Source organism: Salarias fasciatus, chromosome 9 (assembly GCF_902148845.1).
Source record: "Salarias fasciatus chromosome 9, fSalaFa1.1, whole genome shotgun sequence".
Taxonomy (NCBI): domain Eukaryota; kingdom Metazoa; phylum Chordata; class Actinopteri; order Blenniiformes; family Blenniidae; genus Salarias; species Salarias fasciatus.
In genome coordinates this window covers 24,790,864-24,814,461 of record NC_043753.1, presented here as the reverse complement: position 1 = coordinate 24,814,461, position 23,598 = coordinate 24,790,864, and the positions used below count along the sequence as shown (strand labels likewise).

Genomic DNA, 23,598 nt, shown 5'->3' with positions numbered 1-23,598 from the left:
TGCGGACACACGCCGCGCCGGAGAAGCCTCCACAGAGACCCAGAAGATCAGCGGGAGCTCCAGCTTTAGTGTTTTTCAAATTGGATAAAGGAAGACTTCCACTGAACACAAGGGAGGGAGATGTTTGGGACGTTAGCCACGGCTTCACACTGCAGCAGGGCGGAATGTACGAGCCAATATTCCCTTTAATAATGGGAGGGTTTTAACTAGCTTCTGCAGGCAACCACCCTATTTACCCATTAAACACAAAGGATGGAATTCCCACGTGGAACCACAATTCAAGCCTCCGAGACACTTTCTCACAGAGGAGTCTGGGTTCTAATTAAAGTGACCGGATCGACCGTCAGGCCTTCTGCGAGATGAGCAGCCACAGGACTCACTGGGCCATTTCAGCAACAAAAACATTCTTTCTCTGCCCAATTCAAAGTGCATCTTTTTGAAATTGAGGTGCATTGCATGCACACACACACACACACACACACACACACTCTCGGAGCTGATTTGCATGCATGGCTTGAGAGGCTTGAAATGAAAAGTCAGACCGATGAGTGTTGACCAACAGACACTTGTACACAAAAAAGTATGTATATATGCATCCATCCACACAGCTGCCCCTCAGCCCTCATCTATTCTGACGGCCGGCGTCCGGCGGCAGCCTGCAGACAGAGCGCCGGGCCAGCTGACGGAGCGGAGGGGGCTGGGTGGAGCCGACGGCCCATTAGCCAAGGTCAGACGGGGGCGCCGCTCCTCAGCTGGCTGCTGCCTCATCAACCTGCTCTGGGACACACTGCACCGTGTGTTTGTCCGTGAATGGACCCCCACCGCCGCCGCCGCCGCCGCCCCCCACCTCATTTCCTCTTGCGTCGTGCTTTCCGGTTTGGTGTTCGGTGTGCGCCAGTGTCGGCCCAGTGATTAGCGATTATGCTGAGGAGGCAGCGGCGGAGCAGCAGTGCTAATCATTAGCTTGCCTCGCGTCGCGTCGCGTCGCCTCCAGGAGCCTCTCAGGGCCGAATCATCGGCTTTAATAACACACACACATCAGGGAGGAGAGGCCGCGAGCTGACAGCATTAGCTGAGGTACGCCTTTCAATAAATCCATGGAAATGATTCCAAAACAAACCTTGAACGCTTAAACATTTACTCTGTAGTTCATCACAGCAGGGTGTGATCTTGGAGGAGAGCACGGCACGCTCTGTGGTTGTTGATTAGAATTAATAGTGTTGAAAAAAGCCTCACCTGGGATGGTGTCTACTTCAGGAGTGGTGGTTTCTGGCATCACAGTTCCACCTGCAACAACATGGACCAGCTTTTAGGAAATATTCTACATTTCTGTGAACCACACACATGTTGAATGCTAACATTTGAGCTTTTATTTCATCAGTCCTTCATGCACCCTCCAGTGAAGCACATGAGAAAGGAGGGTTGGAGTAATGGATGCAACGCTGGAGCTTCATCCACTGGACCTCCAACTATCCACGTGAAATCATAGGCGTTCAGCATAAAGCTCATTTTAATGAAACCTTCTGGTGCAAAAAACAGTGAAATGTCCCCAAAACCTTCTCCCGCAATGTTTCTACAAACTCATCCTGACAGCATGGCTTTGAGGCTAAAGCTTTAACGGCAGCATCACTGAAATCCCAGCTCAGGTCTCAGTGCTGTGTTTTGTCAGCTACTCTTAAGAAATCTGCTTTTAAAAAAATCAATTTTCTTGGAAGTTTAAAATAATTTGCCTTCTGGTTTGGCCTGATTGGAGTTTATTCTAACCAGACACACACTGCCTTCCAAAGAAAAGTGACTCTACTGGCTGAAGTTTTTTATTTCAAGATCAAGATTTGATCCTAAATTATCACCTCATACCAGTTTAAAAAAAATATTTTCAACTTGTTCAACGTATTTTTTAACATATGTTTTAGTCACAAGAGGCATTTTCTGTGAAATATGTGGATATGAAATCTATTTTTGGCTAAAAAATATTAACGTTCCATATTGTCTGTAGATACATTTGCACTGGTGCAGCCATGCTAGCTAAATCCCGTTAACAGATGCGTGCCTTCTCGTTTCCCCCATTAGCATATCCGCCGTAAAGCCCTTATGCAACACTTGAAGAACTCATGACGGAGACAGTGCCATGCTCATCACTGGAGACTGCTGGGTAATGGGGAGTGCAGGCAGCAGCGCAGGAACGCAGAATTACTGAGTTAGTGGGAAATGAGGCCGACAGGAGCAAGTGGGAAAACGGGGGGGGGGGGGGCAGAACAGATGAATGATGAAATGATAGAGAGGGAAGAGGCTGGCTGGGGTAGAGTTAAAACAACAACTGTGGACTGCTCGGGGATGGACGGCGAAGAGGTGGGAGCTTCGCATGCAGACGATTAGCTGCATGCATGCATGGGAGTGAGACGGGAGTGAGACGGGAGTGAGATGGGGTGAGATGGGGTGAGATGGGGGTGGAGCAGACAGAGCGAGAGCAGAAGGCAGCGGTGTGCGCCGGGCCGGGCGGCAGTCTCATGGAGGCGATGTGAGCACCTGTCACGTCGTAGTCATCACCTGTGCCGCTGTGGCAGCTGGCCTGGTCGTCGTCGCACTCGTCCGCCGGGCCGGTGCTGGGGGCCGCCGTGGTGGGCGGGGCTGTGGGGGCTGGAGGGACAGACGGCAGACAGCGGAGATCAGATCTGCAGAGCACTCATCGAGGGGCTACACGGTTCGAGCGCCGCCTTCATGGCTGAGGGCAACTTTAGCAATATTTAATTTGGGATTATTAGCGCTGGCTACGGCCGCTGTCTGATCAAACAGTGAGATTTAGGGGAAATCTGTGATTTGGCTTACAAGAAGGGCACTCAAACAGAAGACGAAAAGGAGGTAGATAACAGGAACGGCGCCAAATCCAGTAAGACTGACAGGACATCTCCAGATTAGCTCGACATCCCTCACAGTGGTGCTTTTTAGTACTTTTAATGTATTTTATTTCCTCTTAGGAACAATGGGGGTAACTGGGGGTCAGCCACACTGAACCACTGAACATGTGCACTGGCCCAACGATGGTGTTCAGGCTTCGTTGGGACCAATGAGAGGTTCAGTGACTTGTTCAAGGACACCTATTGACACACAACCCGAGATGGTCTGTCTGAGCCGCATGCTGATAAAGTCCAATAAAAACAAATAATGTCTATCTGTGAGACCAGCGTTCAGAATCTGTAGTTAGATACGGGACTTCAGTGTGGCTCGAGTGACGAGCCTCTCTCCTCTGATCTGTCTGCGGAGGTGTGGATGTATAAATATGGGCCTGGGCGGCTGCGAGTCAAAGATGCAGAAAGGGGACTCGGGGCTGGGTTTAGGCAGGGCCGCCGCGGCGCCCTGTCATTACGGGCCCCGCTCGGCTTGGCTCCCCTCCACGCTCCGCTGCTGTGTGGCCGTCCTGCGGCGTGCACGCCAGCGTTTACGCTGACGGAGTAATGGACGGGCTTCCCCCACGCAGGAAAAGAGAAGGAGCGCCGAGGCATAGACGGATAGGTACGGGTTTAGATGCCTGAAAAATGTATACAATATCAGTGTGTGCGCAAGCCAGACGTGTGTGTGTGTGTGTGTGTGTGTGTGTCTGTGTGTGTGTGTGTCTGTGTGAGCCGACACTCTCCCTGCCGGATGAAATATGAGGCAGATCAGCTCCTGTCAGATTCAGGGTGGAGAAGGTCAGGGATGGGGTCAGCGCTGCGTCAGGGGAGCCTCTCACAGAAATGAGGATTTAGCTCTGCTGCTATGGCTTGCACACACACACACACACACACACACACACACACACACACACACACACAAAAACAAGCACCTGTGCTTGTGCACGATTCCCCGTAACCACATGTTTGGCAAGGTGATTGCGGTTGCTGGTGTGTGCACACGCCTGTGCGAGTTTGTGTGTGTTTGGCATTAACACTGAAAACAAGCATTATCATCTGACTAAAGCTCCCGGTGGGAGTCCATGAGGCTTACAAGAGAATGGGCCTCCCTGAAATCCAATATGTAAATCCACTTAGGGCTACCGCGCTCCGCACTCTCAGATCGCTGAGCTGTTCCTACATCAGCTTGGAAAGAGGCTGATAAAGAGTGAAAAGGAAAAAAGGTTTAATTTTCGAGATGGGGTGATAGAGGAGTGAGTGGTGCGCTTTAAAAGAAGAAAGACACGCAGAGGGTTGGGGAGAGTGCGGCGTTGTCCGGGCTGCGGGACGTCACAGAAAGCAGCCCGTCTTGAAATGACCGGCCACGGCGTGGAGGACGTGCGCCTCGCAGCCGTGTCATTAGCTGGGACGACAGATTGCTCACCTGTGTGTGAGTCAAACCCAGTCAGGACTGAACACATGTTTTCACGGGTTCAGGATGAGTGTAGCAGCATCTCGCCGTACGGATGAAAGTTATCATCAACGGCAAAACATGGTCGTTTGGACCGTCGATAAGCACAGGGTTTCAGCAGCATGCATAGTCACTGCAGGCAGATTCATATTTACTACCCCACAGGTATAAATTACTCAAACATTGACAGGAATGCTGCTTGTATATATATTTCTTTGCATATTAGCAGCCCGAGGCGTGTTAGAATTGTAAGCAGTCGGTATGACCATGAGGCTCTGGGCAGGAATAACACTGCTAAGATCATATCTGTTAAGATTAGAGTGAAGTTTGCATAAATGTTTGTTTAAAGTGAAGCCTGGGTGGGTAATGAAGTAAACCAAGAGGCGGGAATAAAGGAATCAATGCCGTTGCTTTCTGGTCTCTGTATCTGCATTTCTGCCTGCATCGTATCAGATGAGACGCGTTGAGCCATTTCAATAAATTCGTTATGCTGAAACGATCTGGAGACGCTCTGTAGATGTCATCCTCCACCAACACCGATGAGGGTCAGCTGGAATGAGCTTCATGCTTTTCCTCAACCACAGAACTTAAACTTGCTTTTAACGATCATCCTTACAGTCCCACAGCCATCCATGGGAGGGCAAAGTTCATCCCTCCTCTGGTCTCAATTTACACGCACACAAAAACAGACGCATGTACTGCAAATGGTGTCAACGTCACTGATTTTAACTTTCGAGTGTCGAATATGTTGGAATAAGCGTTTCGTATTACATCCAGACAACGGCGGTACTACTTCCTGGTTGTGAGCATCTCAAGGCCAGGACGGTGCAATGTGTGGCTGAGTTAGAAGCTGTGCAGACCTGGAAAGGGACCGAGACAAGCTCTCCGCTGGAGTGTGTGACGACACACACCGTGCTCACCTTGGATCTCACAGCCCAGGAGCTCCAGTCGCAGGCCCATCCCAGCAGGCGTAGCTCTCTCCGGGTAAATCCTGAAGAACCGGGTCAGCAGCGGCTCCACAGTCCTCAGTTCAGGAGTGTCGTAGTTGCTGTTGCCTTCAAAGATCTATCAAGGAAAATAAAGCACACGTGTAAGGGGTAACATCACCATGATGCAGACCAAACACTGCCGTTTATAATCCAGTGAAGATATGAAGGAGTGGGAAGAAGATGGAGAAAGGAGAAGGAGATGACTGATTTTTCTCATCTTCAGACATCTAAAGCACAACTCAGGTGAGGGAAGAGAGGGAAGCAGTCAAAGACAGCAAGAAATTTACTGTCAAAGGCAATTTTCAACTCAAGCATGTCTCAGTCGGAGGGAAAATACCAGGGTAAACGAGGATAATGCGAAATGCAGGAGAAAGAAGCCGAAACGGAGGTGTAGAACTGATGGAGGTGGATTAATGGGGGTGGTCACGTGACGGAGCCTGGTGAGTCTTAGATGCTGGGAATCTCTGAGGCGAGAGGAGGCAGGCAGCTAACTAGGACAGGCAGGATATGGATCCTCCTCCTTCCCTTCATAAATCAACCATCAGCCCATCTGGATCAGATTTATGCCCTGTCAGGGGCGCTTGTAATTGGGGAAGGGCTGTTGTGGATGCTTTTCTTGGAGCGGTGTGGGGTGAAGGTACATATATATATGTGCATGCATTGAGCCGAGTGTTGGAGTGACGCTGGCAGATAAATCTCCGGTCTCTTCACTCCGCTGCACGTTCTTTCCTTTCTCGGCGGCCGTCTTTCCTCCGGTGTTCCCTCCACCCCCTCCCCCCTCTCCAGAGGTTTCGCTATCCACTGAAAGGGCTGAACGGCGTCGGCCGCACAGAATACAAAGCAGGCAGAGAGAAGCGGGAGAGCTCTGAGAGGCTCGAGATGCTTATCCTAATGTGATTCAAAGCAGCGCTGAAATTGACTCACAACGACTGCAGAGTGACTCACAGCTGTCAGGCGCAACGCTCCAGCCAAAACTGACCCAATGCGTCATGATCAGGATTGACGTCCTGACGTGTGTGGGGGGTATTTTTAGAAGCATGCGTTCAAACCAGCGTTCATGATGTGGAGAGGGAAACATAGTTTTTAGTGTGTTTTGGAAAGCAAAGCGTTAGTTCTGACCTCTAACCCGGAGAGAAGTGTTCCCACAGAGAATCCAGCGAGAAAGAACACTTCAGCTGAGGTTATCATCCCGACTCTTCAGACAACCCTCCTTTTTCCAACCTTTAAGAATGACTCAGCAGACTTGCTGAAGGACTCACCTTTGCCTTGTTGCCACTGGCGTCCAGCACCATCCTCCAGTCCGAGCCGTTGCTGCTGAAGCCGAGCCGGAACTTCTTCATGAAGACCTTGTTCTCCCGGTGCTTCCCTCCCTGGATGATCAGGCCCCTCACCAGCTTCTCCTCGCCCAGGTCCACCTGCAGCCACTCGTTGGCGAACGGCTGCGGCTGCGGCAGCAGCGTCCATCCCGTCCTGCTGGTCAGCAGCCGAGCGTTCTCCGGCACCCAGCTGCGATCCGTGTGGGACGACGCCGTGATCTGGTTGTCGGTGATCAGGCCCGACACCATTCCCAGCATGCCCGAGCACGGGTACTCTGAGAGACAAGAGGCGGGAAGCAAAAGATGTTCAACTTTTTGATAGAAACTAATGACGACCTGCAGAGTTTAATGGAGAGGAAGACAAAAGACTTGATGTTGAACATGATTTACCTCGCCGCTGCTCAAGTTTGGTAAGTTTGAGGTTCATGTAGAGGCAACAGGGGTAGTCAAAGTCAAAGGGAGGAGGATAATTCCCCAAACTCTTTGTGATGTTACTGTGATCTTCGCCTCTATTCTTCTTCTCTCTCTCTCAGTCTGCAGACCTCATGCATACTAATTCTTCTGCCTGAAGCTCTTGTCTCCAGGCAGCCAATTAAAAGCCTGCTCTCGGTTGGTGCTTCCACCTCCTGCATTCTGGGAGTGCTGCTTCTTTTCATCTCCCTACCCCTCCCCTCTGTAAACTCACACACACACACACACACAGACACACACACAAACACACATTCTCTTTGTGTTTTATCTGCTGCTGCTGCTGCACTCATCTACCTTCTGCTCCACAGCTGTCAGCACCTGTGGGACCACATCTTTGAACACCTTGTTGTTTCCTGTCCACATTCTCAAACTTTCTTCTCCTCCTTTTATTCTACTTCTCCGACTCTTTGGTAGCTCTTCATAACTTCCAGCCTCTTTTGTACCGGCTGAGGTTTGTTTCCAAAGGGAGAAGGCTGCCGTCTAATACTTCCTTATGCCCTCCTTTCTCTGTGACAGCCCTTTTTATTAAAAGGTTAAACAGGGTAGGAAATCGCCGGGGAGCTCGGGAGCATTCGGAAAGTTCAACCTCATGCTTGTAAAACCATGAAGTTGGAGGAATGTCTGATCTCAGGTCTGCTGTCGTGTTAAAACGAAAGCCTCGTGACACCTGATCTTGTAACACCACTTTGGACCACAAGACGGTGGACAGAGTCTATTTTCAGTCCAGTACAAGAGAAAGAAGCAGCAGGAACTGGAATTAACACCATAAAGAGGTGAAAAATCAAGCAGCCACTGTAAAACCTCTGCTCTCTGAAGGAGGAACGTGACAGAGGACAGTGACAACACTTACAACCTCCGAGTCTTGCCACAACTGTGCCTTTGTCCGTCCGCTGCTTCGTCAAAACAATTTGGACAAAGTCTCCAATCATCTGTTTTTAAAAACATACGACTGAAGAACAAACTGAGGGCAGGAGAGAGGTGACTAAACACAACCTCTCCCTCAAAATGGCATCACAAGACTCACATATCACGCAGTGAAGCAATGCGTTTGTGAAATATCGGCCGGACTGTGTCTGCCTCAGCAGGTTGGACACCTCGCCGTCTGGTATTAAGACCTAAATCTTCCCGTCTGTTTGGTTTCTGTTTCCCCAGCGCTTAATCCCGGGAGCCCTGATCCAGAGACCTGTGGCAAGCAACAACATATTTACTATCTGGCTCCCACGGAGGGGTCAATCCAGCCATTATTACATGTTTCGTGTCTGTGCGAGACAAAGTGTGCACTGTAGCGCTGCGGGACTCCAAAGCATTGCTGCATCTGGGAAAAGCGAGCGCGAGACTCCGGGAGAACAAGGCCACATTCAGACTGGCCGTTCTCTCTCCCAGTTATCTAAAAGCAGCTCCTATGTGAACCCGTGAGACGAATCTCTGGTCCCACACTGCAGGAAAGTCCAAATCGGAGCTCATGTAACACATGCTGACTGTGCGGAAGCCTCTCCGCTGCTTTTGGCGGGGATTTTTCTCCAACTTTCTTTCGTCTCGGGCCAAGATGTGTTCGAGAGTGATCAGAGGAGCTCGCCTCTGGCAGAGCAAAGCTGAGGCGCTGAGCGCTTTTGAAGTGGAAGGACTTGAGGAAAAAGGTACATGTGTGTCAATGGGAGCGACTGATCTGAGTTTAGACACGTGAATGAACTCTCCGGGTCATGCGGCGCTGGTAATCGACTTCAGCTGCGATCACAGACGCTGCAGAGATGGCACGAAGGCAGCGGCACGCCCAGCGGAACAAACATTTGTTTGTGGACCGATGCTGGTGCGTGGCCATATGGACCCGCTTTGAGGGTTTTGGGTGGAGCCTCAGCGGTTCATCACAGATATTTTTACAACATGGCATATTGACAAACAACTGGGCGGTGGAACGCTTTATTAATAAGTCGGTGCTGGTATTGGCAGGCGTGGCACGCGACCAGGATGATTTCAGGAGGAGCGTCTCGCAGATCATGACCACTTTTCTCTTCCAGCCACGTCGCGGCAGGACGTAACTTTTGCATTAAAGATGTGCTATCAGGTAGCCGTAACTCACGGCGGAAGCCGGAGAGGCACCGAGTTTCCGCCGTCCTGACGGCGCTGCGACGTGCAGCGGAGCTGGCAGCGTCTTCACAGCATCCCGGGGCTTGACGTCACCGCGGGGCCCCGCGGGGCCTCCCGTCCTGTGATGTGTTTACGCTCTGCACGGCGGTCTGGTCGTGTGCCCCGGACACACGCCCCAGCTGCAGCCCCGCCGCGGCCGCCGCGGCCGCCGCCGTACACAGCTGCACGGCTCCATAACAAAAACAAAAAAAAACCCTCACGCACTTCATAAAACAGGCTAATCCCAACTTTAATCCCAGGCTTAATCCTGAACTGACAAGACTCCCAAAAACACAGAAGTGACTTTCTGTTTTTTTTTCCCGTCCTTGAGATATATGCTGCCTCTTTAAGTGCCGGAGAACAAAACACCCACTCCAGCGCTAATTATAATTCAATACACATGCTTCTAATCCCACAGAGATGCAGACAGATGTGCTGAAACCATACGAAAGGAGCCGTGCACACACACACACACACACACACACACACACACACACACACACACTCAGTATGTTAAAATAACATCAACAAAACAGCAAAGATGAGAAGAACGCCGCCATAATCAGAGCTTTATAGAAGCAGAAGACGGACTGCAGAGTAAAGAGGAGGCTGGGAGGAGATCAGCAGGAGGGACGGGACCATATAGAGCCCACCCAGCTCCGGATCCGGCTCCGGCTCCGGATCGCTCTGCCTGCCAGCTGCTGGATCCGTGTGGACTCAATAAGGTACGTCCATACATAAATAGGTAATCCTCCTCTTCATTATGTAGACGCTTATCTAAGAGGAGGAGACGCGGTTTGTGCAACTGGAATAATGCTCAGCCATCGGAGGGAAACCGTAAACAAAGTCAGTGGTTTGAGCTTTTTTGATGTTATTTGTAAGTGTTTGGTATTCACGGGCGCCAAGTCTGCTGGTTAGTGGGTTTCATGTCCCTCCAAAGCTAAAAAAAAAAAAAAAAAAAAATTAAATCTCCAAATAAAAACTCACTTGGACAGCGTCCTTTAAATCGGTAATAAAAAGAGTTTTTACTGGGGTCAGCTTGTGGTCCTGGTCTCTGCTCCTTTCTACCTCATCCAATCCCTGCTGGCAACTGGCTCCAGCGACTGGCAGAGTTCAGACCAATTAAACAGGTTGAATATTTATCCGTCACTCTGCAGCGCTGTTTATCTCAGGAGCGCAGCTCGAGTATGATCAGATCAGTGGCGTCAAACGCATTTTAGTTCAGAGGCCACATGCAGCACAATTTCACCTGGACTGGGCTGAACAGGTAAAATAGAACCAGAATAAGTCTTTTTCTTTGTTCTGACACATTGTATACGTGATGGAAGGGCTATAGTTTCACAAATCCAAGCAAATACTCCCAAAAATGACTACAATCACAATTCAAAATGCAGTGAAAAGTCCTAAAAACTTCTTCCAAGCTGTTGCATAATGGGGGTTTTTACAAACACTGAACTTAAAAGCACGACCCAGAGGCGAGTGTGATAGCAACCAGGTGCCTGGCTTTCAAGAACATGCAAACTCCACACAGAAATGCCTCGGATCGGTTTGGAACCCAGGATATTTGTGCTGTAAAGCAAAAGTGCAAATGTGTAACGATGTAGGGTCCCTTCAAGGTTTTGAAGAAATGTATTATTAATCTCTCTATATAAAGCTTCCCCCCTCCCTGACAGAAATCACTGAACAAAAGACCAACCTGATATCTTACAGCCGTACACTTCAAATCGCAGCGCGATGCCTGTTTCCCAGGTGACGGGACGGATGCGGACGAAGCGCGTCAGGGTGGGTTTGGGCAGCAGGGTCTTGGTGACGTCCGTCGGGTTGGTGTTGCCTTGGAAAACCTGTGAAAGAAGCAGCCAGAGAAAAGTTCTTGACTGAGTGCGTTCAGTCGGCATGCGGGAACTGCCGGAGACCTTGCAGCGACCAGGAACGAGTGAGCCGGTGAAGAAAAGGCTCCTTTCATTTACAGCCAATGACTGACTGAGATAAGGCAGAATAGAGACTGACCTTCGTCTCCATTCAGTCGAGACACTGACATTAAAACAGGCATTGGAAATCTTTACTTTGTGGAGCTACTCTTTGGAAAATGTTTTTTTTTTTTTTTTTAATAGAAGCCAAATGTCACAGCAAATTGTTTAAAAGTTTTGGTGTAACTCCTGGGATTGCCCTTGCAGACCCGACATGCTGCGTCTATGAAACCTGAGGCAGGATGTGTAGCACTGACAGGATGCCCTCTCCACGTCCTCTGCCTCCTGATCTGGTGAAGGTTTTACTGCCGTATCTTGTTAAAAGGTCACAGATGTCACTGTTCTCCCCTGGGGTCGGCTGACAGTTTACAGGCCCCATGCGAAGAGGCCGGCCACCCAACCAAACACACTCCCCGCGGACCGTCACACTTCATTCTGGGTAATTGAATCACAACGGTGACCATATGACCTGCTGACCCCCCTGGATGTGTGGCCGCGGGGCAGAGAGGAGTCCAGCTGAGGCCGGACGGACACACCTCAGCTAATCCGGGGGGTGTGGTTTACCCATTAGTCCGTACGGCGCCGTGACGCGCAGCCCTCCACCGCTGAGCTGTACCTGTCAGCCGCTTCGCCACAAAGTCATCCGCTCCCCTAAATGTCACGCCGAGTCTCTTCTCCACGCGCTGACGGCAAAGTGGCTTTTTCCAGAGACGGCAAACTGCAGGCTCAGCACGGAGCAAATGGTGCCCCTCTCTGCAGAAGCACTTTAGAGACCGGGAAAACACAGGCCGGCTCGCCGCGGCACCTTAAGCTGCCACTTTGCAGAGACTGTGTACTTTGGAGACCGCCATAAAGCAGTCAGGCCCGAGGGCACATGTACACGGCAGCACAGACAGGCCCGCTTCCAGGCTCCCCGCTTCGTCCACAACTTCGTCTTTCACTCAAAACCGTCACGGCGGTATTTACAAGTCACGCAAACTGTCCGGACTCACATGCGCTGCCAGCGAGCCGCTGGACTGGAGAGTCTGGCGCCAGACGGACTCCGGCCGGCCGGTCTGACGAGGCTGATCAGCGATCGATGGTCAGAGCACCACCGGCCCTGCCTCGCTTCGCCTCCCATCCCTCCAGGACCCCACCTCCACTTCCACCCTCTCCAATCCCCCTTAAGTCCTGTTTGTCACGTCTTTTGTCATATATGACTGTTTTACGGCTCGTGGACGTAAAGCAGAGGCGGCGTTCCTCCACAGTCGTCCCGGCGCTGCATCAAGAACTGCACGTCCTCTCAGATGACGGGTGTATTACCAAACGCTTAAACGTGCATAATTGCATGTTAGGAAACAGTGCATATAGCCGGGTATTTCCCCTTCAGTTGAGCTCAAAGGCAGCTTGGAGCAGACCATAATTCAAGGCAGGTGGTTGCAGATGGGACATTCCAAATGCAGCACATGTGCAGGAGTGGTTCCATGACAAAACTGACTATATTTAATATTTAACGTCCATAAATGAATCTCACTTCCAGACTGTGGCTGTAAAGTTATCCAAAGAGGATATTGGAACTTTATGAATCAAGTTAATTTATCTTTTTTTCTTTTTTTGAAGCCAACCTTCCAATTTCGATTCCCTGACTGTTTTGCTTTAGACACACCGACGCTGGGATACCTTCTGTTTGGAGCCTTCTTTCAGAGTGATCCAGTCCTCCCCGTTGGAGCTGACATCCACTTTGTAGGACTTGACAAAGTAGATCTTCCTGGTCTCTTGGGAAATGGCCCCCTGCGTGCCGATGGCTGAGACGAACCGCAAAAAGCCGAGATCCACCTGGTGAGGGCAAAAGAGAAGCAAATACATGTCTGTTACTCTGAAATGCTGCTATTTTGCAGCAGAGAAAAACCAAACATTAAGGGTAATGTGACCTCTGAAAAGCTACTGCTGAGATACTTTCAATAAAGACATTACAGCTGATTTTCAACTGCCTTATGAACAATGTAAAATGTAGGACTTCAGAGGAAAGCTCCAAATTTTATCAAATTAGCAGCATTTCTTACAAAGCAGAACATATTCACACAGTACATTAGAGATAACACATGCTTGTCTCATTAACGTATTTCCCATTTAACCTGATAATTCCGTATTTCAGCGTCGAAAGTGTTGGCCTGACACAATATGGATTTAAAAATTAAAGCGATGCATTCAGAAGCCCGTATTAAATGTTCCTGCTCTGTGACGATGGATTGGCTGCATTCACATACTGCTAATATCTGACTTATAATGAGAAAATTCCACGGTGGCAGCTGTAAGCCACTTTTCGCTCCCGAGTTCAGGGAACGCTGATTAACTGAGACAGATACAGCTATAATGTAATGCTCTTAGCCTGTTCACATGCATGAGCGACTTTTACAGAAAAGGCTTTTTAATGCACAGCCTGCATTATTAATCCACAAGCAAGCTCCGAAAAAAAAAAAGAAAAAAAAGGGGGAGATCAAAATCACCCCTGGTCAAAGTCTCATCAGCTGCTACCTGGAATTTAATAAACAGCAATGAAATGATTTTCACATTAATGAAAGAGACACAGGATGACAACTTAATTTCCTGAGATAGGAGACAAGAGCTTATTGGATAACAGCGGCGGCTGAACGGAGCGGGCGGCTGCCATCACACTATCAAAATCGGCCGAGAGGAAAAAGAGATAGAGATTGAATATCAAATATTGTGCCTTTTAAAATATGCAGTGTTTTATCATGAGCTGCCGGCGAGGGCCGGTACATGTCGGAGGGGGGAGGGAGAGGGGTCAGAGCGGCGTGCGTCTCCTCTTCATGGCTATATTTCCAGGTGATGGATGTGCGGCGCCGGGCAGGAGCTGCTTTGCGTCAGACCTGCAGAGTCTGTGCCTGTTCAGAAACCATGAGCGTCACGGCCAGGGGAGGAAGAGCTGTCACCCTGGCTTCTGTTTCCGAGGCCGGACTGGCCTTCAAAGAGGCGTCTGATCAGCCGCTGCCCGGCTTCACCAGGACTGCGCCGGTGTGGAGGAAAGACGGCGCTTATCTCTGCTGCTCCGCCGTCATTTTCCAGCCATCGGCGCGAAGCGAACAAGCGGGCTCAGTCTGACCGCCGTGGCGCCGCCGCCACCCCAACAACAACCGCTCAGCCACGACACTGAAGGAGAGAGGAAAAGTTTCACGGAGCCCCAACCGTCCTGCTTGAAAACTGTTTTAACGAGCGTCAGCGCCGCCTCTGACAGGCCGGGCTGACGTTAATGAGGAGTAATGGCGTTGCGTGCAGAACGCCGCTGAAACACGCCGAGCGGCATTTGGTGTTTGGCGGAACAGGTTCTACCAGATCGCGGCGAGACAACGGGCCTTTGATGTCGACGCGAGACGGGAACGGACTCTGACGGACGTCTTGAGTCGATTACTGAGCGGACGCGGTGCAGATCAGCGGAATGCGCACGTGCAAGGGCGTGCAAGAAAGAGCGACAGCAGTGAAATCCTTTCTGTGAGAGCGAGCGCACACGTGAGAAAATCAGAGCCAGGGTTATCTGCCTGCGAAAACCCGCATGCAGTCAGCTAGCTTAGCATGCCGAGCGTCTCCACAGGTCTCTGCCACACTGAGAAGCTCAAAATGTGAGGCTTCAGCGGCGCGACCTCTGCGTTTAGGCAGTGAGGTTAAAGTTTCCGTTAGGCTCTGACTGGACCGGCACCGCGGAGCGGTTTGACCGAATGATTGAACATTAAGAGAACAGCTGGACGGCCGGTTCGTCGGCCATTAACAGACTGCAGGAGCGCACATGGCGATGCTAATTCAATAAATCCAGACGTTTTGTGGAGGAAAAGTGAAAAATTATACAACAACAAATCATTCGTTCCTCCTCCCAGCAGGAGAATTCCCCCCAGGACTTATGTACACTTACATATTTTGATTAAATTATGGATATCAATACTTCTTTTGGATTTAGTATCTCAGATTAGATCTAACTCTCCAAATTAAGTTGTTGTGCCTCGGAAATAGAAAATCATCCAATTAAATTTGATTGAAAAGTTAATTAATAATTTCCATATTGTATTGAAAATCATATTTGACCATAATATGATCCGGATCTGACCCAGATTGAGTCATTATTATCCTGCCAAACAATGTAGTTTACTGTAATATGAATGCTATTTATTCACATAACATGGTGATAAATGTTTTTCTTCCATAGTTTATATTTTCACTGATCACTGTTGCTCAGAGGTTTGACAGTGCAGAGGACGAGGAACCCTCCACCACACTGGACTCCCTCCACACAGACCTCATCTCATCCCAAGTCCTCATTTCTGATTCAATGCCAGACTTTCTATTATACTTTCAGAAATGAGGCTGTAGGGGAAAAATCCATGACATGTGATTCTGCATTAAGTACAACAATCTGTTATTCTAACAGCCAGTGGGATGCTGCTCAGTGAAAGACTCGTCTCGCCTGTACGTTTGGTGAACTTCTGAACTGCGCATGAACTGCCGAGTTCATAGAGTGCCTGACCAGAATATCATGCACACACGATAAATCATGTCTGTATTGGAAGTAGGAAATTGCAGAAGTTCTTAAGTTTTAATGACATGAAGCTGTTTGTTCATTGTGTAAAACCATGGCTTCTTTGTTCCTATGCAGACATAAAAACCCTGATGAGGACCAACTCCTGACCGCCGACGCCCAGATCGGTTACTCACAATTCGCTGGTCTCCCTCGTCTCTTCTTCCACAGTCGTTTCATTTTTCCATCATAATAAAGACATTGAGCCATGATAAAATATAATTGTCAATCATTTTGTGGTAAAAAGTGACACTAGACTACTAGATATTGCAAGTTACAATATAAACCTTACTGTATGTCTGGCCTGTTAAATGACTTTAAGCATCTTTTTAATTTGATTTAAACCATATACTTTAAATTGAGTACCTTAAAGTGTGCAAAGGAAAGAATTGGACACGTGCATGCCACAGAAGGGACGTCATTCATTCCCTCCACATGCAGGAGGACAAAACCAGATGGGAGCAATAAGTGATGTTCCACCACTCCATTCTCTCGCTCTCTCCTGGATTTAGATGGATGGAGACTAACAGAAAGACATGCAGACACACAATACGTTTGTTCCTGTTGACAGGCTCAAGGGGCTTTAACATTAAGTCCCTGATTTATTTTGGGTTCGCCAAATAGAAAGAAAAATCAAATCCCGTCGGCTTCAGATGGTTCCTGTTTAAAGAGCGCGGCAGCTGATTTCCTCTGCGCCGGGCGAGCGGTCCGGCCGCGCCAGCGCTGGATGGGGAAAGCGGCGGATGGCAGCGAGGTCTGCGCTGGCGCTCGGCGGCCTCGGCGCGCCCGGCCAGGTCCTCAACATCTGCATTCAAATGGGCAGCCTGACTTCTTTTCAATCTGCACCAATGGCAAAGAGGCTTACTGTAAAGGCTCAACTAGAAATGGTCTGATGGGAGGAGCTGGCCTCGGGGCGTTCTCTCTGAGAGGACCTCATTAGGGGTAATGGAGAAGAAGAGCCTCTGGGAGTGAAATGAGTGGCGGGGCTAATTGGGAACACTCGTGGACTCACAAACTTGATCTCGGGACACGTGTGTTCTGAGATATAAGCGAGTTCTGCTGATGTATGACTTTAATCAAAGCTCTCCATAAACTGATGTTTTCATTTAAAGGGTAATAATATTTTTGAGTCTGCCATTGAGCGGCTGTGGTTTCAACACAAAAGCAGTGGAGCCGAGCAGCTGATGGACGTGGAAGGACGGGAGGAGGGAGACAAACCGCCGACCGCCATGCCTCGCCAAGAAGCCAGGGACAGAAATAAGGGCGAAGAGGCGCGTGGACGAGATCAATTTCACAGACACAAGCTGATAACAGGGCCTGGCTAATGAGCAGAGCATGATTTATTAATGGCTGCTTGTTAGACGGCAGAGGAACGACGCTACGCGTACAGACCGGGGGGTCACGGGGGTCAGGGAGAGAGGACGGGCTGCGAGGACGCTGGGATCGGAAAGACCGGTCCATCCCCGCACCGCCGAGACCGCCGTGAAAAACAAACAGGCCCCGATAACGATTACTGCCGGGACTTCTCTCTGAACACAACTCCCTCTGACCTGCATTCATCCTGCATCCACCAAGAACCAACAGCGAGGAACCCACGGCCGGGTAAATGTGTCACCGTGATAAAGTGTGTGTCATCAGGCGCTGAGCGGCTGAGTCACGACTAATGGGGGACGTAATGACGACGTGAAAGATGACTCCTCATCTGCCGTCTGCTGCAGGAACACAGCGAAGCTCCGCTTTTACCATAATGTTATCCTCCCTGTGAGGCCGTTCTGGACCCCAGCCCGCCTATAGACGGATGACACCATACATCGTGTGCATGCTGGCACACGCTAACTCATATCTGGAGGGACACACACACACACACACACGCGCGCTCGTTCAGGCACAACCTGAGCTGTAAACATGCCAGGTGGGGTAAGAAATCAGCCCCGCTTCTCAGAATCGTTCCATAAAGCCGTGGCAGGCTGATATGTGGCACGACTTCAGTGTGTCCTTGTCTCTCGGGAGTATTTTTTCTCTCTCCTGCTCCGAAATATGTTGACTCTCTGTGTGTATGTGTGTGTTTTCACCTTCCTGTAGTGAGGCAAACCGATGACTCAAAGATCCTTTTCCTCACTACAGTAAAGTGCGCAGGGCTTAACGGAAATGAAACCAGAAAGGCAGAAAAAGAATTAGCCATGCTCGGGCTTGTAGCATCATCCAGTTAAAGCCCGGTTAGATTGACGTACTGGGAATCCAGATTGTTTGTGAATGGAGGGGTGTTTCCTCACTGTGTGTGTAAGATTTGGAATAAACGACGGCTGATCACCAAAAAACACTGTAATTGTGTGTTTTTATGAGTCTTTGTACAAGTCGTGTTTGCTTTAGGATCATTTCCCAGTCATTGGAGTGAGAGCGGCAGCGCTGGATGCTATTAACTTTATTTGTTTGTCTGTGTAATTGTCTTTGCAGTGTGTGACTCACATGGAGAAAAGCCACATGGTGTGTGTTTGAGGCTTACGCCTTGTCACTGTGTTGAGCGAGCAGACATGTGGCTTGTAAAGTGGGGGGGGGGGGGGGCAACCAGGCTCAAAAGCTCTATCTGTCACTGCTTGATTGGCTCATAATTGAGTTGCCAGAAAAAAAAAAGAAGAGTTGCATGCAGTTATCTGTACTTTATGAGCAGCAGAACCAAACTTCCCTTCTGAGTCCATTTCTGTGCTTCTTCGACAGAGGAGGAAAAAAATAGCTTTCCCCAGTATGTGTGTGTGTGTCTGTGTTTGTGTGTGTCTGTGTGTGTGTGTGTGTGTGGGCCGCTGACTGAATAACCGATGCCTCTGGGGAACCAGTTTATTCGTTTTCCCTCACCAAAAGCAACAACAATAGAAATGCCGAGGGTGAGAAAGCAGGGAGTTTCTCTCCTCTGTGTTCCAAAGTTAAAGAGCAGCTGGTAGCTCAGACGGCCCCCCAGTCCAGGAAACAACCTCCGGAAACACTTTATGGATCTCAAAGGAAGGCATACTCACAAGTCATATAGGAGAGTCACATGACCTTTTGTTCTTTTTTTTTTTTGCATGTAAATCTGATGCTAATCCTCTTTATGTGGACAGAAATGGAGACTGATATTTCTGTATGTTACTTTTCATGGAAACTGATAGATGTTATTCATCAGATGCCGCTTCATAAAGATGTTTGTGCTAGTGCGATACCACTTTCTACCACCAGATGGTCTCGTGAGTTTGTTTGTGTTTAACCACATGAAGACAAAGCAGCCACTGAAAATGCAACTTTGTGAAAATAGCTCCCAAAATAGAACATTTTAAAAATGCTCCGACTCTGTCTCTGTGGAAACGGGGGAATATACAATATACTTTCTGGAAATGCTGTGACTGTGCATGTGCACCGGAAAACAACCAAGGAAAAGAAACAAAGCTAAACATGGAATGAGGAAGAAGACTGTACACATAGCTTAGTGTGCACCACTGCTAGCACTGAGAGCATTAATCTTTCGGCATACAGACCCATGCTGGGCTGGAGCTTACGTTAAAGAGGTAGCAGTGTATTTAAGTGTAGATCAGATCAGTTAGCTAGTTGACCATATATCTTCAGGATGGAACAGAGAAACTAACCAGGAATTCAGAGCTCGTTTTAATAGATCAGACATGTTTTCCAGCCACTGTTTGTGCCTCAAACATTGGATAATGTTTTCCTGCTGATGTCTCGCCAATAGCAATGCTAGACAAGCCACACAGAAGACGTTTTAATCTTGCATGTGGGGATTAAAAGAGACCAGTATTGTGCTTCCAAACAAGTGGCCAGTTGTGATTTCGGTAATTTATTTGCTGCTGTTTAAGCATCTCAAATCTTGGGCCAACAAATCTCACTGCACAGCCATGTGTTTTCCACCAGCTTTTCACCAACTATTGAGACTCTGGCAGTGGACCTGAGGACACTACTCTAACTGAAAACACACAAAATCTGGTCCTACTCAGTCTGACACAATGCAGGTTTCAGCGGTCTCGTCACTAATTTCAGCCAGACTCACTGCCATAAAGGTAGAGGAAGCTTTTAGGAATGGCTCCATTACCTGGAAATGTAATTAATTCTCTCTTCATGAAAATTGTATTACTCAAATGCTGCAGGACCTGCGAGGCCGTCTCGCGACCCGCCATTCATCACAATATTCACCTGACAGAATTACAGCTTATTTTTAGCACCCTGACACCTCTTTGGTGGCATTCAATTATGCATGTGTTCCCAAGCGCCGATCATCTGTTTCCCTGACAAAGCCGAGCGTACAGGTGGGACGGCGGTGATAATAAAATAAAAGGTTGCCCGGTCTGTTGCGCCGTCAAGTGTGTTTGCGCTCAGATGTACTGTTGCATGATTAAAGGTTTCAGTAGCAGCTGCTAGAGGAAGCAAAACAGAGGATTTTTAATGTTTATGAATCATCTCTCACACTCTACCCTCAGTGTTATTCCCACCATTGCCACACACACACAACCACATGACTAACCCTCTGAGTAATGATTATGAAACCTTTAGGAGCCGTGATGAGGACGGAAAAGAGCGCGACCTGAAGGTATGTCACGTCTGGAAACTGCCGGATGATCCCACCCCGGGACCGACCGCTCCGTGAGAGCGTTGGCCGATGACGAGTGACTGTACCGCACTCGGGCATTCTTCCCTCTCCATCGCCCAGACACTAAAAGTGACAGTGATTACAGCTGAGTGGAGTTTTTTGTCTCGCGGTACTTATGCAGCGCTGTTTCATTTGATTACATCATGCCATCGCTCACGCTTCGATTTCTAGTCCTACTTTTGGGCTACTCCAATTGAGTGTGGTTCTCTATCCTCTCGCATTGATTTTCCAATTCAGAGCGAGGCTCGGGAGCGGCGAGGAAACAGCCAGCCTCCATTGTTTCCATTCGTACGGCGCGGCGGTGATCTCACCGGCGAGCCACGTGCCAGCCTCCGCTCCTCGCTAGACTTCATCAGCTGAGAAGCTGCTGTTAATTACCAGTCCATATTCTAATTACTCATCACTCTGCACAGCGGTGAGCCCTGGAACGGGGACAGAAATGAAGGGACAGACAATGCCTGAGAAGGGGGTTGGGGGGTGCTTTTCACTAAATCATTGACCTGAGGTAATTGAAAGCACATTTGGATGACAGGGAAAACAGGATATGGCACAACGCGCCGCTTTAACGTCTGACGCTGGCCAGAAATGGATTTTCATCAAGGAAGAGCGCAATTAGCGGCTGTTTGTTTGGTCAGGTGGTGGAAATCAACCAGTTATCGGGCTCCCAGACTCACAGCACTGTTTGACTTGTAGCTTTACGTGAGGAGATGTGGTCACGATAGGTCAGGCCTTTGCCCCAGTGTTCAAAACAGCCATGCTAAACCCGTGACGAGGTCCCCTGTGAACGCTCGACTTCACCTTGAGATTAGGATCACATGCACGGAGATAAAGGAGCACACTGTGTCAACAAACACTGATGTGCTTTTTTTACGTTTCTGCTTTCATCTGTCATAAAACTGAGATTAGGCCATCCCTCACATGCTACGAGTAAAGACACTTATCTTCCCTGATGATTAAACAATTTTGGTTATCGGAGACAAGCTGATGAATACACAGAAACTGATGACGCGGTCAGGGGATAATGCATCCCGACAAGAAGACTGACGATAATGGCAAAAGCCAGTGCAACTGAATTATAGATATGGACAGCAGAATTAGCTCCAGCTCATATGGATAAAAAACTGTATGGGACAAGCTCAATAAAGAGGCTTTCAGGTATTGACAATTGGGTTCTCTCCAAGACACTGTAAATTATTCATGATGTGTGTGTGCGCAATCAATGGCAGCTGCCCGACAGAGAGCCTCGGTCTCACAGTCGGTCTTTTATTGCTTCATTTGGATGATGCAGTGAGCCCAAGTGGCCGTCAGATCCATCCTCTAACATTTGACCGAGCCATTCTGTCCACTCCGTACAAGCGTCTCGGTCATTTCCCAAATCGCAGTCCCACAGGAACTGTTAGGCCGTTCCGTAAACAGAGTGGATCCTGCCCCTCGGAGACGGATGACAGTAAAGCTGCAGGTAGTTCCTCGCCTGCCGCTGTTATGGGAGTTCATAAAGGAAGCGACAGGCCATTGACCGCCTCGCCTCGCACTTCAGACCACTTTGAAAATCAAGAGATCGTTTGAACATTTAACCCAGTTGTAGCTACTGATAAGAGGCTATAAAGAGATAAACCTCTGTGGTTCACTGGTTGCAGTCATCACAGAAACATGTTTCGTTTGATGAATTGGACTTGCACATTGTGCCATATATAGGCCATTGAACCCTCAACCTCCCGACTGACAGACACGCGCCTCACGGCTGCCTCCACATGCTGGTTGAAGATTTGTGAATCATGAAAGGTGGAAGATTAAATTCCAGCTTTTGATGCAACCTGCTACAAATAAACCCACTTACTGCTCCTACAAGCAAATCACCAGGAGAAACATCCCTCCATTGATGCAGATCTATGATAAAATTCAAAAGCATGAGCACAGAAATGGAGAGAGATCATAAAAGGAACGCATCTGAAAGGACTGACGGAAAAATTAAAAGAAAGGCCCTCTGAGGGATTGGCGCCTTCTTCTCCGCTCCCTCCTATAGCCGCAAACCCCCTCAAAGGACATCTGTCCATCTCCACGCACACCAAAGGCCTGATTAATGACCTGGCTCACCCAGCATTCATCGCTGAACCACACCACACCAATCTAATTACCCGGCGAGGAGCGGCCGGGCTGCAGCATCTCGCCCCGCTTCTCTCCACGCATCAGAATGAGGCGGCATTAAAATGGATGACAAATCTGGATTATGTTCGGCAAAGAAGAAGAAAAGCAGAGCGAAGGAAAATGCCCGGGAATCAAAGGCCGCCCGCCATGAATAATAAAACCGTCTGCCTCAAACCGCAGTTAGAAGCTGATAATGAAATAAATAATGAATTGATTACTATGCATCTGCCTGCGCGCTGAGATGATTTGTACGTGCCGTGAGGGGTCCTGAGCCTGTTGCAACACCGCGGACAGGCTTAATGAAAGAGGAATGGAGAATTCTGCTCTTTTAATACCACTTGTGGTAATTGGACTTGTGCTCAGAGTGCTCGGCACAAGTGCGTCGGGCTTCTTAGAAAACATAAATTATGTGGCAGCCACAGCGCTGGCTCTTCTGCTGCGTCGGAAATGAGGAATTAGAAGACTCTCATTCAGTGTTTTCATCTGATTAGCACTGAGAAATTAGCGTGCTTCATTACAGCGCACCCACCTTCAGAAATCCAGATCTTTGCTGCCAAATCAAATCCTCAACACGATCAATACTCTAACGGGGGGAGTCTCCAGTGGGTGCGCGTTTCTGAATTTCCGCTGACGATGGTAGAGTTCCTTCTAGTCCGTTTTGCTCCGCTTCACACACGATGAACAATGGCCTTTTCCTTTCAGAGAGCCGAACACTTTGACGCAACAGACGGTCCGACTGCTCGAGGAAGTGGCGAGGGAGGCCGCGTTTCTTCCTGATCCACTCAGCCTCACGCTGGGTTCCTCTGCAGGACAGTATGGACCCCGCCAGACCCTCCTGCTCAGCCCACACAGCCAAGATCCAACACACGGACACACACCAGCGCGGGAGGCGGAGTGTGTGTAGAAACCTGCACACTGATTGAATTAGCCTGGAGGAGCAACAGGGGCCCCCAGGACAATATTTTCAATGCAATAATAAGGAAAAGCTTGCTTATGGCCCTTCCCAAGCAAATATTTGGCTTGGGGTCAGCTCTATTATTCATCCCCCGAGGAATATGCC

The 23,598-nt window shown here is 49.1% G+C and overlaps 1 protein-coding gene across 3 annotated transcripts in view; it reads right to left on the bottom strand.

The window, feature by feature from the left end:
- The window catches only part of nrp1a (neuropilin 1a), a 64,055-nt gene that overhangs the window by 4,155 nt on the left and 36,302 nt on the right, over positions 1-23,598 (bottom strand). For 2 of the 3 annotated variants that reach the window (XM_030099438.1, XM_030099437.1), the window contains 6 exons: positions 12,865-13,020; positions 10,935-11,079; positions 6,587-6,918; positions 5,259-5,403; positions 2,527-2,637; positions 1,237-1,287 (listed from right to left, as the gene is read on the bottom strand). In XM_030099438.1, the coding sequence (XP_029955298.1) occupies positions 1,237-1,287; positions 2,527-2,637; positions 5,259-5,403; positions 6,587-6,918; positions 10,935-11,079; positions 12,865-13,020 (940 nt within the window). The remainder of the gene's footprint in view (positions 1-1,236; positions 1,288-2,526; positions 2,638-5,258; positions 5,404-6,586; positions 6,919-10,934; positions 11,080-12,864; positions 13,021-23,598) is intronic. The other variant, XM_030099439.1, reaches the window with a different exon arrangement.